This window comes from Leptonychotes weddellii, chromosome 3 (assembly GCF_054177405.1).
Source record: "Leptonychotes weddellii isolate Sample4059 chromosome 3, ASM5417740v2, whole genome shotgun sequence".
NCBI classification, from domain to species: domain Eukaryota; kingdom Metazoa; phylum Chordata; class Mammalia; order Carnivora; family Phocidae; genus Leptonychotes; species Leptonychotes weddellii.
This window is the reverse complement of record NC_138371.1, coordinates 69,219,051-69,235,864: the sequence shown is the minus strand read 5'-3', so window position 1 is coordinate 69,235,864 and position 16,814 is coordinate 69,219,051. Positions and strand designations below refer to the sequence as shown.

Here is a 16,814-nt window from a genome sequence, read left to right as displayed (position 1 = left end):
CTAGAATAAAAAGCACTCGGTAATAGTGTCCATAAAATTATAGAGACTTTATTTTACATTTCAATAAGTTTCTATAAATAACTTCAGAGCAAAAATTAGAAGCGAAATTCTCTTTTTATTGCAAAGCACGGAACCAGAATAACTGTTGAATTGTAAATATTTATCCAGGTTCTGTTCTAAGTCTGCAAGCAAACAAAAAAAAATATTTGAATTTCTGCCAAAGGAGACGTTAAAAAATAGCTATAGTTTGAGACTGAAAAGATATAGCAGCCTATACAAAAAGTAAGCCTTACAACTTTGGGAAAAAACAAGTTTTCAATTGTCAGGTAAAAATGGATATACTGCATTTTCTAAAATGAACAGTTACAGTGGCATGAGGGATAGAAATTTCACCAAAGCTTTAGATTTAACTAGAGGTCAAGTATTCAAGTGTATCAAAATATCCAATTAATTTAATTATGTGGCTTAATGGTTAAATGCAAATAAATCTAACCTCTCTAGAAAATATATCTAGAAATACATCTGTCCATCATATTTTCACAAAAAGGTGAGGGAAAAACTAACTGGTTACCACTGAATGTGATTTATGAGCAAGTGTCTCTTGATTCTTTGTGGCAGAAGAGTCATTCATATTTTATATAATGATTATATATAATTTATTTTTATATTCTCCCCTGCCCCACTTCACTAATCAAAATAAGAAGTTCTTAGTATCATTATGTCCCTTGCATTTTTGTTAGTGACCTCTTCTAGTGGATCTGGCAATCTAGTAGATTACTGACCAGTATGAGAGTTCTGTGTCATTCAAAAAGTTGACTTCTCCAGCACTGACATTTTTAACTTTCCTATTCTTCCTGTTCCTCCATTCCTCCTAGTATCTCTCCTGAAGAATGCATTGAGCATCTAATACCTTGCACAGTGTTGGATACTAGAGATGCCAAGGTAGATAAGAGCTCCCTTAAGAAGCTTATTCCAATCTGATACGTGTTTGTAACCACAGCGAATGGACAAATAGAAACTGTGTCTTAGAGGCGCCCGGGTGGCTCAGTCGGTTAAGCGTCTGCCTTCGGCTCAGGTCATGATCCCAGGGTCCTGGGATCGAGCCCCGTATCGGGCTCCCTGCTTGGCGAGGAGTCTGCTTCTCCCTCTCCCTCTCTCTGCAGCTCCCCCTACTTGTGCTCTCTCTGTTAAATAAATTAATAAAATCTTTAAAAAAAAAAAAAAAAGAAACTGTGTCTTAAATTCCGGTGCAGCTGGTTGTGCTTTTGCATATGCTCTTTACCCAGCCCACAATGTGTCTTTCTCACACGGTAGACAGGGACCGTGTAACAAACTACTACTCGCTTTTCGAGACTAGGTTTAAACATAGAGGTTGAGTGGGTTGATCCTTCATTCCATTGCCATAGCAGCTTGTCATTCAGCATGTAGAAGAGTACCTGGCAGAAAAGAGATGTTTAATAAATTAATAAATGTTAAGTGTTATTACTGAATGAAGTTAATTATGCATGTCACTGAGATATTTATAGTACCTAGTGGCTGAGAAATGTGGCTGTATGTGCCTTTGCACACGTGTGTGTGTGTGTGCATGACAATATGGTATATTTCAAAGACAATAAATTAAAGTAGAAAGATCAGGAAAGATTTCATACATTTAATGGCATTTGATTTGAGCTTTGAATATGAGGAATTACATCAAGAGGTAGAGAGATGAGAGAGGACATTTCAAGCATTTGATACATGGACCAAGTAATATGTCTGGAACATTGTAATTTTTTAAAAAATTATTTATTTATTTGACAGAGAGAGAACCCAAGCAGGGGGAGCAGCAGGCAGAGGGAGAGGGAGAAGTAGGCTCCCCGCTGAGCAAGGAGCCTGATGTGGGACTCGATGCCAGGACCCTGGGATCATGACCTGAGCTGAAGGCAGTTGCTCAACCAACTGAGCCATGCAGGCGCCCCTAGAACATAGTAATTTTTAATGGGAAAGCCATCCATTCAAGAAAATTGGAGCAAAATAACGTACAGGTTAAAAAGAATAGCATGGAATTGGAGGGCATGACTTTACACCTTGACTACCACCGTGTCTTGTCATGTGACATTGGACAAGCTATTTCCCTTCCTAATACCTCAGTATCATTATCTATCATATGAGAAAATGAAGACTACATACTTCATAGAATGGTGGAGAGAATTACAATATACATAGAAAATACTTTGGATATAGCATATATCTTTTACTATGTGTTGTAGTTATCGTTAAGAGTTTTTAAAGAGATAAAACTATAATGGACACTTAGTTTTTGAAGGAGCTAGGAAGATATGCTGGTAAGTTTTGGGTTTGTTTCTTATTTCTTGTTTAAATTTTATTTATTTATTTTGTTTAAATATCACATAATTTAAAAGTTACTAGACCCTGCCTCCTAATACTATCACATTAGAGGTTAGGATTGCAACCTGTATATTAAGGGGACACAAACTTTCAGTTCATAACCCCATACAAAGCAGATATGAATGACATTTTAAAATACAGTTCTAGGAATATCTTTAAAAAAAACAGGAAATAATATAAGCATTTAATTACTGTAATTTATATGTAACAGTTTTTAAAAGCTGACATGTGTGTTATTGCTTTAGACAATATTTCAAAAAGTTTTCTTCCCTATGACTAGAGATAGTGTTCTTCAAAATAATTAAATTCCAGCATTATCTGAAAAATGTTCTTTTTTTTTTTAAGTGATAAATGTATTACATTTGCCCTTTGAAAAACATCTTTTCTGATGTCAGTCTTATAATATGGGGTATTCCCCAACAGTAATTTGGTTCCATTATATTTATGTCATTAAGATGTTTTAGAAGCTAAAAATCCTATTTTAACAGGAGAAAACTATAGAAGGAATAGATTTAGGTAGTTATTGTTCTGGTTCTGTAATGGTCAGTGTAAGGAAACATGTTTTAATTGGTGCCATACAGGAAAAGAGAAAGCAATACTCTCAGAATGGAACATTTCCACTGTTGGGTTAAGGAAACAATAGTCAGTTGAAAGTGTATTGGTCAAATCCTGTAATGCTTCTGTATGAAGTGGGAGCGGATAGCTGAGTGTAGTGCCTTGTCAACACGGCAGAGAAGTTAATTGTATTTCAAGGGAAGTATTTGCTACTGTAAAGCCAGTCACATTTGTGCAGGGTACACCATGTTGACAGTGCCAGGCATTACTCTGTTTATATTATAGGTGCTAATGGGCCTTCCTCTTATTTCAGATATATGTGGACAACATGGTCTATGTCAAATTAATAGAAACCAAATATGCAAAAATTATTTCATTTGCTTGGAGTTATTTCTGAGAAATGGGGTGATCACTAAAGAATCAAAATATATCTAAAATGACCTTTTAGCTAATTGGAACCCCAATAATGATAATGATTGATAATAGCTACCTATTACTGAGCCTTTATTATTTACTAGGTAATATAGTAGACCCATTAAATAGATTATATAATTTGTAATTGCAATAACCTTATAAATTATATATCTTTATCCCTTGTAACTGTCCATGTTTTATAGCAATTAAGGTTCAGATAATTTCAATAATATGCCTAAGGTCTTACTAATTGTGTGTGGTTAAAACCACAGCAACCTCAATATTCAAAGCCCACGTTCTTTGGCTTAATATAAGCTTGAGTCTCTTAAATACGTTTTCAACAGGATGACCATGAATTATCTGTCATATTTTCTACCTGCCATTAACTGTTCACACCTCCATTTATATTCCTTTTTGGGAGTCTAACATTTTCTTTGTTGTCATTAAAAATCTATTTTCCTTTCTTTTGTTCTTCTGGAAACTGAGAAACCTGAAGTATTACATTTGAAATCTTTGTTGCTAAGTTTCTTTTTTTTTTTTTAAAAGATTTTATTTATTTATTTGACAGAGAGATAGCGAGAGCAGGAACACAAGCAGGGGGAGTGGGAGAGCGAGAAGCAGGCTTCCTGCCGAGCAGGGAGCCCGATGTGGGACTCGATCCCAGGACCCTGGGATCATGACCTGAGCCGAAGGCAGACGCTTAACGACTGAGCCACCCAGGCACCCTGTTACTAAGTTCCTTATTGACATTTTATTTTCTAACAAATGTAATTGGGTTTTTCTTCTTCCTTTTATCTTTTAATCTTTTTAGAATTTTTTGACCTAGCTTGAGCAATAATGGCAAGGTTATGTCTGCTAACACATTGTAAGACCAAGTGCTGTAAATAATAGAGGATAATATTGGGTTGAATGCATGCCAGGAACTTCTACTCTTCTTTAAAAGTGTCTGAGCAGAATAGATTGTGCTTTAAAGGGATTCCATCTACTTGAAAACTGCAGTTTCTGGAAGCAATTTATATATTCTTAATAGCTTTGCAACCTATATCCCAGAGGAGCCTGATGCCATAACCTTAGTATTATTGAACAGTGGTGTACAGTGTCTTTGTTTTTATAAACAAGATTAAAAAAAAAAAAAAACCCAAGCATCATATACTTCCTCAGAAAGTTTATAGTTTGAACTTGGGTTCAGCTCAGTGCACCACAACAGAGAGCAGGCAAAGAATGCCAAGTAAGCCGTACAGTTATGGTAGCTTGGGAGATGGGCAAAATTGGGTGAGTACCACAGGGAAGAGGTGGCTACAGACTTTATTTAGTAATGCTCAGAGCAATAACGTAGGGCAGTCTAGGAAATTGCTGGGGATAATAGCACATGCTGCACATGCTAAGCTGTTAGTCGATTCATTTATAAAAAACACTGCCAATTTGGAAAAAAAAAAGACAAAAAGACAGATTTGATGAAGAAAAACAATATATTATTTGGCTAAAATTGCAGGTGTGTTGTGTGTGTGTGTGTGTGCATATAAATGAAACTTGTAGCATAGTCAGGTAACCTCCATTTAGGGACTCTTCTGGAAGAAATAAGCAATATTTATTGCACATGCAATTTATACATATCACTTAATTTTATTTAATCCTCACAATATCTATGTAAAATTAGTAGAGTGGGCCTTAATTTACAGCTGATGAAACTGAGGATTAAAGAGATTTAATAGTTGTTTTCAAGGTCACACATTAATTAGTAGCGGAACTGGGGTTCAAGTACTTCCTCAGAGTTGTGAGAAGTCAAGATAACATGGACAATGTGCTTAGAAAGACTCTTGGACCCAGTGAGCCCTACAGGAATATTACTTGTTATTATTGTCACCTATCATTATTACTACATGGCTTAATTAGAAGAGATTTTCTCTTTTTCTCCCTTTTGTTTAGTGCACACATAAAACACAGCCACCCTAATGGGAGTTTTCTCTCTTTCTCTCTCTCACTCTCCCTTTCTCTCTCTCAGCAACTTCTATATTAAGGTTTAGATAAATCCTCCGCTGTGCAGAAGTTATTGATTATTTGATGTTTTCTGTGTCACAGCATCCAGACATTCCCCTTGGCCTGTGGTTATATTGTGTTTAACCATCTCGTACCCACCTCATGTAGGCGACCGTTTCTGACTAGCAGAAACAACAGAGAATAACTGAATTGGAGGCATTCTGAAAGTTTCATTAAGGACTTGTCAAATAGCAACTCGCTTTGCCATTTTCACTTAAAAAGCTCTCAGACTTGTTATTTGAATGAGTGTTCAGTTCAGTTAAAGAGAAACTTCCAAGTAGAATCAGGAAGGGGGACAGTCGAAAGGAAAAAGGTTAGGCTCCGTTGCCTCTATCGTTTTAGATCAACACACTAGTGCTGGAATACATTAAGCAGCAATAATAGCTTTTTTATCTAAGAATTAATGCAGAGAATAAATCTTTTTTTTCACAAAGTGTTTTTCATCTGAGGATCAAAAGTCCCAGCTATTTCCAGTAGCAGCATCTGTTGCTTTACCAGTTTCCACAGAGATGAGCTCGTGTTGATTTTCATCACATTTGTTCAAGTCTGGAACCTGGTTAAAATACACAAACAGCCGCACTGCCGGTTAAGAGTTGCAATCATATAGTACCCTGTGAATAATGCTGTTTACCTACCTGCATTTATTTCGATTCAAATGGCATTTGCAATTATGAATCTAAGCATGGATTATTTAAAAATGATTTAGAGTAAGAAGCATAAGGTGAAGCAACCTACAAGGAAGAATACAATGCTACACACAGATTCTTAGGAAACATAATTATATTTACTTTAAATCTTTTCAATTGTATTTTATTTTTTTAACATCATTTTGGGAAAACTTTTGTACAAAGAGGTAGTCTGTCAATTATGTGTTATCTTAGAACATTGTCTAAACTGCAGATTGACCATCAAAGGCATTTCTCTGTTATCCAACTTATAATGCTTTAATATCATTATCCATATGTTAACTTCACATTAATATTCTGAGTTGAAATCAGATTTAAAAGCTATGTTGCTGGATACAAAAATACTGAATCAAAGGAGGGGCGCCTGGGTGGCTCAGTCGGTTAAGCGGCTGCCTTCGGCTCGGGTCATGATCCCAGGGTCCTGGGATCGAGCCCCGCATTGGGCTCCCTGCTCCGCAGGAAGCCTGCTTCTCTCTCTCCCACTCCCCCTGCTTGTGTTCCCTCTCTCGCTGTGTCTCTCTCTGTCAAATAAATAAAATCTTTAAAAAAAGAAAATACTGATTCAAAGGGACACATGCACCTTGATGTTTATAACATCATTATCAACAATAGCCAAATTATGGAAAGAGCCCAAATGTCCATCGACTGATGAATGGATAGAGAAGCAGTGGTGTGTGTGTGTGTGTGTGTGTGTGTGTGTGTATATATATATATATATATATATATATATATACATATATACCCTGTCATTTCTGGATTGTATTTTTTTTCAGGGGTTGGGGGGTAAGTGAGGTCATTTGGTCATTTCTGGATTGTATTTTTTTTCAGGGGTTGGGGGGTAAGTGAGGAGTATGAGCAGAGGCCTCAGTGTCCTGGATGCAAAAGGCACCACAAAGAACTGGGTGGAGGAAGACTGCTCTTTTCCTGTCTGTCTTGGTCAGTGTCTCCTTGTCCTGGGAAGGACCTCCCCGACTTTGACTCTTGCCCCCTCCCTGTCAAGTCCAGGTCACGTAAAAAGAGGAGCCTGAATGGGGATTAAACCACGAGCAGTTTTATTTTATTTTATTTTTTTAAAGATTTTATTTATTTATTTATTTTTTTTTAATTTTTTTTTTTTTAAAGATTTTATTTATTTATTTGACAGAGAGAGACACAGCGAGAGAGGGAACACAAGCAGGGGGAGTGGGAGAGGGAGAGCAGGCTCCCCACTGAGCAGGGAGCCCGATGTGGGGCTCGATCCCAGGACCCCCGGATCATGACCTGAGTCGAAGGCAGCCGCCCAACGACTGAGCCACCCAGGCGCCCCAAAGATTTTATTTATTTGACAAAGAGAGACACAGCGAGAGAGGGAACACAAGCAGGGGGAGTGGGAGAGGGAGAAGCAGGCCTTCCGCAGAGCAGGGAGCCTGATGCGGGGCTCGATCCCAGGACCCTGGGATCATGACCTGAGCCGAAGGCAGACGCTTAACAACTGAGCCACCCAGGTGCCCCCCACGAGCAGTTTTAATGGTCTGGTTTTCTCCCCCCACCCCATTTCCCCACTGTTAGTATTATTATTACTACAAGAATAAAGGATCCCTGAAAGCCTATCCCCTCCTCTCCCTTGGGACCCCCTTGGCAGGACTTATCCCTACCAACCCCCTGGATTTCTGGGAAAAAAAAAAAAAGGTGAAAGGCACTGCAGGGGTGGGGGTGGGGGGCTCAGGTGCCAGGGAGTCTGAGGGGTGGTGCAGGGGCAGGGCCAGGCCCTTGGGGATTGAGAAGCATCCTGAGGGCTGGGGCTAGAATTTATTATGCTAAATAAGTCAGTCAGAGAAAGACAGATACCATATGATTTCACTTATATGTGGAATTTAGGAAGTGAAACAGATGAACATGGGGGAATAAAAAGAGAGAAGCAGAGCATGAAACAGACTCTTAAATATAGAGAACAAATTGAGGGTTACTAGAGGGGAAGCAGGCAGAGGAATGGGTTAAATGGGTGGTGAGGATGAAGGAGGGCACTTGTGAAGAGCACTGGGTATATAAGTGATGAATCACCGAATTCTACTACAGAAACTAACATTATATGTTAGGTAACTGGAATTTAAGTAAAAACTTAAAAAAGAAAAAAAATCTTAAAATAACTATGATGCTGTTGAATTGGAAATGTTTATATTTGTGTGCCTACATCTAATGAAAGTGTAAAAGAAACAGCAGAAAACAAACGAGGGTTAAAGTGCTGGCAAATGTTCTTGGTATAATTACTAAAGTATTGTCATGGTTTTAGTCACCTTGCTGCAGGCCTTTTTAATACCACCCCAAGCTTCTACACTCAGTCTCCCAAGCTATTACAGATACTTAGGTAGAAAAGAAGAAACCCTAAAAATTGGGAATGTGAGTAATGCACGTTTTTCTATATTTTAAAACATTTTGAATATTTAACTGACATTTCCAAAAAGGGAATTGCTATCTGGTATCTAGCCATTTTTGAATTTAACTTTCTGTATTGCTAATATGGCGCAAATTACTAATATGTCAAAATCCCCCACTTACGTTAATGCAGGAACACTAATTTTCAGGGACAGCAGGAAATGCGAATGATCACTACAGAACAGTAAACCCAGCAGTCATTATTAAGCACTGCCTAAATACCAAGCACTGTTTTGTGCCCTTGTCCCAAACTCTCTATGCTTTTATGGGAGGATACTACTCTGCTTTGTAGAAGAGAGAACTGAAGCTCAGGGAGTTTCAGGTAATTTTCACAAGCTACTTAAGTAACGGAATTGACAGCCAAAGTTAATACTTTTCAGCTTTATAAAGATGCTGCCTCACAAGTATTACAGTTTGCTATGGAGGGAAGTTAGTTAATTTCATATAGTAGAATAAAATCTCCCCACCATACTTTTCTGTCAGGATCATCCACTGGCTTTGAGTAACAATGCTTACGGGTATTTGTATGTGAACAAATGTTTGAAATACCTGTTGACATTGTAGATATCATTGTGCCATATGCACCTTAATAATCGACGGCTTGTTTCCCCAAAGTGAAAGTTTTATAAGACTTTATTTCCCCCACTTTCCCCCACCATTTAAATTTCTCCAGTGTTTTTTCTATGATTTCTGATAACTTCACAGGAAACAACTCAGGGTAAGGATCAGCAATGTGGTATGTTATAATGACAAATAATGGGGACAGAATTTTGATTTTTAATTTCATCTTCCCTTCCCAATGTAAAAAAAGTCACACTAAAATGAAATGAGCTAAGATGGTGATAGTAATAAAATTTTGTTTCAATATTTACTCATTTACTGTTACAAGTAATTGAACAAAGTTTAGGATCTGAATTTACTTCAACTATTAATATATACATGGATTTATAGTGACCAAAGGACAAACCTACAGACCTATGTTATACTGTGTTATATTGACTGTGTTTCCTTACTTCAGATAATTCTCTCCACCATCAATTTTCAGTGGAATAATATTTAAAAATTAAAATGGGGTTATAAAGGAAGTACTACTACTTAGCAGTAAATATATATTTATGATTTTTTTCTTAAATTTAAATTAATATCCTGGGCTGGAAAGATCCATAAAGAATTTACGAGAGTGATTGCTTTTGGAGAGAAACAAAAGGGTACTTCTTTAAACAAATATATGGTACTTATTTATTTTATTTTTTGTGACTTAATGGGTAGGTACATTGATAGTTGTCATTTATTCTAGGTACTTCGCTAGATCTTTAAACTATTCAAAATAAAGTCCAGTAACTATATCAGGAAGTACATTTTTGAATCTTTTCTGAATAAGTATTGATCTGTAATTTTTTTCATGAAATAGATGCTAGAAAATTGTTTGAAAAGACAGTTGCTACTTTCTAAGACTTACAAATTACTTTTTTAAACTAATTTTGTTATCTCATACATAAATGTTTCCGGGAACAATTCCTGATAAGATGTTGACTGTGAAGACTGGCATTTGGCCTGTATCAGATTTTCACTGTGACAGTTAATTTGATAGGTTGTTTAGAATGGGGTTCCTAACTAAAGTAACAGAGACATGATGGCAAAGTAAAAAGAACAACCAAACCACCAGAAATTAGAATAATACAGTATTTTTTCTACAGCCTCCTAGAGCTGTGCCCAAGGAAGGTCAAGGGGTAATCGTTTCTCTGAGCGCTATATTCCTTATCTTTAAATTGGACATAGGAATATTTTCTTGTTAGGATGATATTGAGAATCAGAAATAATATACAGATAGCACCTAACCCAGTGCCTGAGATATGATCGGCATTCATCTTCTACATCAATTTTTTTTTAAAACATCTGGAAAAGGATGGTATGTAAGTGTAGTAACTGCTTCCTTGGTGATATATCACCAGTAGTCACAGGGCAAGAGTTTGGAAAGATTCAAGGAAGAAATTATCTTCAATATTGCTTTTCAGTTATGCATTTATCCTAATTTCAGATATTCTTTGTGTGATCACTAGTCTGGGGAAAAGACAGAATATCCCTTTATCCAGACTATTCCAGGCTTAAACACAATAGAAATTATTTTTTATAGAATGACAGAGGGAGAATAGAAATGTAAGCAGAAGGACTGTCATCGTTTGGTTAAATTATACTTAATTTTACAGAGGTGCATTTTTACAACATGTCTATTATTTTACGCTTTAATAGGCTCTACTAGAAGTCTGATAGTAAAAGTAGAAGAAAGTGAATTTTAGAACTTACAGAAAATTATATCTTTTGGCTAAAATAAGACTGAAATTTGATAATATGTTTTAAGTGTATTCATTTACTTCCAGTGTTCACGTCTCCAATGAATAGCAGAGGTTGACTGATTTAATAGTAACCCACTCTAAATATATAATTTGTGAAGAGAATATGGTTGAGTAAAAAAGAGTAGCATGAGGTAAATGGTATCCAAATAACATGTAAATAGCAAAATTTTAGATCTGATATCCAGCATCCAGTCTCAGAGATTCCCATAGCAGGAATACAACTGGAAACATCACATTGTCACAGATTACTGATTTTAGCATATGGATTTCTAAGACTTGAGCAGAAGTTCATTCTGGCCTTAAAGGTCCAGAAGAATAGAACCATCGCGATGACCTTCCATTATCCGGTATAAAAATATTTTCAACTTTCTTTAATTAAGCAAATACTTGGGATAGTTATATTTGCTCCCCTTTAATAAGACATTATATGACACATTTTACATTTTTGTATGTTATTTGATTTTGTACTCAGCATCCTGTGATGCAGGTATATTCATGCTTTACAGAAGAGCGAAATGATACTTAGTTAAGTATCTTTCTTAAGTTTACACAGTGGTAAAGTTTGGCTGCGGAGTCAGGTCTGTTTCGTATTATCACATGGCTTCGTGAACAAGGGAAAATGATTTTGTGATTTCTCCACTTCTTCTAGAGACACATATGTTCTGAAATTGATGTGTGCCATTTTTACTTTTGGTTCATGGATGCAAAGCAATTAATTAGGCCTCAATGTACCGTCCCCCAAACATGTACAGTAAAAGTTCCCTGCGTTTTTCATTGGAAGAAAGTATATGTATGAAAACTATTAACATGAAAACTTTTAACATATTCTTTTATTCAGTCTACTTAGACAAGCAGTTCAAAGCTTAAATAAGAAAGCAAAATGAATTCCTTAGGTCAAACTGGCTTTGTATTTCCTTCTACTATGCATAATTTATCAAAGATTTTCTTTTTGCTTATAGGGATGACTTGTCAAGCTCGAACATCTTACACTGAAGATGAAGTTCTTTGGGGTCATCGTTTTTTTCCTGTGATTTCCTTAGAAGAAGGGTTCTTTAAAGTTGATTACTCCCAGTTCCATGCGACATTTGAAGTCCCCACCCCACCTTATAGTGTGAAAGAACAGGAGGAGATGCTTCTTCTGTCATCCCCTTTAATAGCACCAGCCATAACTAACAGCAAAGAAAGACATAATTCTGTGGAATGCTTAGATGGACTGGATGACATTACTACAAAACTTCCATCTAAGCTACAGAAAATTACCGGAAGAGAAGACTTTCCCAAAAAACTCTTGAGGATGAGTTCTACAACTTCAGAAAAAGCCTACAGCTTGGGAGATTTGCCCATGAAACTTCAACGAATAAGTTCAGTTCCCGGTAACTCAGAAGAAAAACTGGTATCGAAAACCACCAAGATGTTGTCTGACCCCATGAGCCAGTCAGTGGCTGACTTGCCACCAAAGCTTCAAAAGATGGCTGGAGGAGCAGCGAGGATGGAAGGGAATCTCCCAGCCAAATTAAGAAAAATGAACTCTGATCGATTCACATAACAAAACACCCCCATAGGCATTATTTGCTGTTTGATTTAGTAATAGTCCAATATTTGGCTGATGAGGTAATTCTCGAAGGAATCCGAAAGGTACATTTCCCACCCCCCCAGTCATATATATGCATATTTGAGAACCCTTTCTTCCCAAGTATTGCCACTGTGCAGAAAGCAAAAGTTATGTAAAGGGAGGACATCCTAAGAAAGTTCTTATTAACGGGCATGTATTATCACATCAAGCATGCAATAATGTGCAAATTTTGCATTTAGTTTTATGGCATGATTTATATATGGTATATTTATATTGTATATTCTGGAAAAATACATATATATATATATATATATATATTTAAAGAGGTGGTACTCTTCACGACATTTCTAACATATGTATTAAGCCAAACATGAGTGGATAGTTTTCAGGGCGATAAAACTATATATGTGTGTGTGTGTGTGTGTGTGTGTGTGTACGCACCCATATGTGTATATACACACACACACACACACATACATACATATATATCCGATAAAATTGTGATGTTTTGTTCAAACTTGTAGTTCTTGTGCATGTTTACTTTATTAGGCTAGGAAGGCTTCTGGCATTAATTATTAATACCAAATATTTTAGCCTTAAATTATTTGTCATTTTAAAATCTGATTTAATGTTTTCTGCTGTTTAAGGTCCTGGGAGGTTATCAATTGTACTTTATATGAGGGAGTCACATGAGTCTATGCTATTTATGGCCCCGCATAAATGTAAACATTATATATTTAACTTGTAAATTTTAGAGCATACCAATATGCTAAAAATTTCTTATGATTTTTAAAAGTTGCTAGTACTAGGGAAAAATTGGTTAATTTGAGAATTGGTCCTTTTTTGGACTACTTGAAGTCTGGAAATCTGTTTTGTATATGATCTAACACAAACATGAGCTCTGAACAGATGCTGAATCATTGTAATCATCAGTAGCCAACTTACATTGAATATATCAGAATCTGCTTGAAATTACATAATTAATGTTCCCTGTTTCAAACTGAGTCAATTGGTAACATTTCCACTCTTTTTCTGAAATTTCTGTCATTTTAAAAACCAATAATTTATTCTTGAGGAGATACAACAATACAATGAAACAGATGATAAATATTTCTGCTTAAAATATGTATGTCTAAATGAGTCTCTTTTGTAATGCTGTTCTCTTGTTTGTGGCATTTATGTATCAGGACAGACTTTTTCCCCCATCTGGGGAACCTATCCCACCCATGCCTGTCACTCCATTCAGGAAGAATGTTCTGTATATACCTGAGAGAATTTTAAATTAGATGAATTGAAGATATTTTACCCATGTGGGCTTTTTTGTTTGCTTGTTTGTTTGGTAAACACTGATTTTATGGGTGTCTTGGATCCCTGGCCTACCAAAGTAATTTTAGCAGTACTATTTTTCTAACCCCAAGGTCTGATACTTATTACTCATTGGTGGAAATAAAAAGAAACTATTGCTCAGAAGAACACCTACAAAATAAAGATTTGGAATGCAGAGATTTTTATGAAAATTTATAAGTGCTCCTTATCAAAATATCATGGATTTTCCTATAAAATTTCTTTGGGCATTGCATTGTAAGTCTCTCCAGAATTAAGCTATTTCTCCTTATTAATATCTAAATCCTTAATGGCTGGTTTGGGCTCCCATCATTTACCATTTTTTAGCAATCCTGTGATGATTTTCTTATTGGAAAATTATTACATCAACAATTCTATCATAACTTCAATGATACCTTCTGGCTACCTCTGTATCAACCAAATTCTGTAGGTGCAAACATATCCCAGGGAATTGTTACTGGCAAAATGATCAACCTTGAGCATTCATCCACTGTGAATAGAGCTAGTTGCTCTACCCCTTGATCCCATTTGCTGGTTATAGAAAATGAAATAATAGCAGAGAGAGAAGGGGGTCTAGGGGGCATGAGACATTTATTATCAGTGGAAGAAACTCCATAGATCATTTAGTCCAAACACTTAACACTAAATAGAGCCATAATTTAATTTGAGGAGTCATTCTATTGTCTTTGGTACCAAGGAGAATATGGGACCAAAAACAAACTCTCTGAATGTATTCACTCATTCATTCAACAAAATTTTTGCATGCCTTTTATGTCCTAGGCAGTTTTAGGTCCTGGAGATTTGGCTATGACTCAGTCAGAGGAGGTCGCTGCCCATTTGAACACTGCATATTGGTAGGAGAGTGGGGAGGGGCCCTGTGGAGACAACACAAATGAGATCATTTCAGATACTCAAAATATCAGTTTAAGGTAAGAAAAACAGGACATCAAAATGGAAAATGACTAGGTGGACTAAGAATTGATTATTTTAGAAGAGGTGACTGGCTTAGGGAGCGAGTGATATTTCAACAGACATCTGCATAATGAGAAAGAACCACTGTTGCCAAAATTAATTTTTCTCAGTGATGCTATTCCTTTATCTTTTCCACATATGTATGGGAAAGGTATGATTTCTGCATGTAATTGCAGTTTAGCGCGTATTGCTAAGTTGATCAGAGGTCCCAGTTTCCTCGGGAGAGTTCCAGTTTATACCTGTTGTACCTGTGTAATTAATAATAGCACTCCCTTTCACTCTTCGAATGTCCTGGTTTGGATGATACATTATATGGTGACTCTATGTTTTTGTTGAAACTAAATTATGAAGTCTGATATATTTGGATAAAAATAAAGAATTGCTTTTTCTTCTCTTTTTGCTGATTTTTTTGACGCCGATCATTCCAAGAAAGATCATCTCCATTTCATATATTTCAGCCTGCAGGACTTCTTATCAAAGTGATTTCATGTAACATTTGTTCAATCTGTATATGACATGTTTTCTCAGCAGTGAAAAGTAATGAATTTTATTGACTGCATAAAACATAAATCTCTGGTATTTCCATTTCAGGAAGTTATAAGAACTCAAATCAAAGAGAATAAAAGTCAACAGAAGCCAGGATAATTGTCAGCCCACCAATGTGGTGACGATTGGAAAGCAAAATGTAGTATGTCCACTGAACTGAATAACTCTACTTAACAACTGGAAACTAGTCCCTTTTGTGGGATTTTCATGGTATAGCTCCTGTCATGGTAAAAGATTTCATTCTATTTATCAAAATGATGTGAATAAAAGAAATACGATTATTTTAATAATGCCTATCTTCAATTAAAATATTCTTCTCAGCAATATGTGAATAGTTTTGTAAATATATACAAATTAAAAATAAGGATATTTTATCATTAGTTATTTCTGAAAAATCCTTATGTGGTTTTAAATCCATCCATATATAGCTTTAAATCCTAAGAAATGTATTTAGTTGTCTCGGTACTGAAGAGCCTATTTGTATAGAGAGGACGGGCCAAAATGGATTATTTCTGTTGCAGAAAGAATGAGATTATGGAGAAGGTGGCTTATATCCTATCTGTATATCTGTATTATGAAAAATTTCTACAATTCCATGCTATGAAGAGAGTTCAGCTTGACTGCGCAGCACCTCTGTGGACTCTACTTCAGAATTCGTGCTTGAATTACATTGTACATAGTATGCAAGTTAGAATCAAGCTAATTGCATTTTCTGGCATGCAATTAATTATTTAAATGTGCAAGGTCATTTAGGTTACAAAAATATAAATTCATGTATTCAATACTGCAAGTTCAGTTTTATAAAAACTATATTAAACTCTCAAAACATGATTAGGTTTAGTTTTTACACTGTGCTCATCATTTTTCCACTTTCCAACAGTGAATTACTCTTAGTCCTAGATTCAGTTTATCACGAGACTCTTAACTCCTAAAAGATGATTCAGTCCATCACAACTCATTCTTTGAGGGTTACTTTTATTTTTATTCTTTATTGGTGAGATGCTTCAGTGATGTGGAACCTGCACATAATAATGCAGACTATTTCCGACCTGCATTTCTTAAAGGAATCTTCGTGACCATCCTGTCCTTCGCTGAATCAGTGTTTCAAAAGTCATAGTAAGTAAAGCAGACAAATACGTAGTTTTCCGAATTTTGTTTAAATATCAAATCACCTTTTTAAAAAGTGTTGAGTTATCTTTCCTAAAAATGTTCCTTAAAAAAAGCATGTTCCTAATTTGGCATCAGACGAGTTCTGTGGTATGTAATGTGTCCAGCTCCCTGGCACCCCAGAGAAGTAATTTTAAAAAGCGAAGTACCTGAAGCTTCTGGCCTAGTGGAGTTCAAAGAATGTGCTCCTCATCATTCAGTAAGTAGAATTTTTTTTTCTCCAAATTCTGATTTTTTTTACCTGAAAAGTTGCCTTGAAGTCATGGCTGTTTCAGAATATTTGGGCTGCACATGATCAATGGATGCTATAAACAGCATATACGGTAAGGCCCATTAGCTCCTCACTGCTTATTGAGAATCACATCC

The 16,814-nt window shown here is 36.0% G+C and overlaps 1 protein-coding gene across 3 annotated transcripts in view; it reads left to right on the top strand.

Moving 5' to 3' along the window:
• The window catches only part of KCNJ3 (potassium inwardly rectifying channel subfamily J member 3), a 139,835-nt gene extending 124,706 nt beyond the window's left edge, over nucleotides 1–15,129 (top strand). Inside the window, exon 3 of one of the 3 annotated variants that reach the window (XM_006732202.3) lies at nucleotides 11,806–15,129. In XM_006732202.3, coding sequence (XP_006732265.1) covers nucleotides 11,806–12,392 — 587 coding nt within the window. In that variant the 3' untranslated portion in view covers nucleotides 12,393–15,129. The remainder of the gene's footprint in view (nucleotides 1–11,805) is intronic. The other 2 variants (XM_006732203.3, XM_031026891.2) reach the window with 2 other exon arrangements.
• Nucleotides 15,130–16,814: the final 1,685 nt, after the last annotated feature.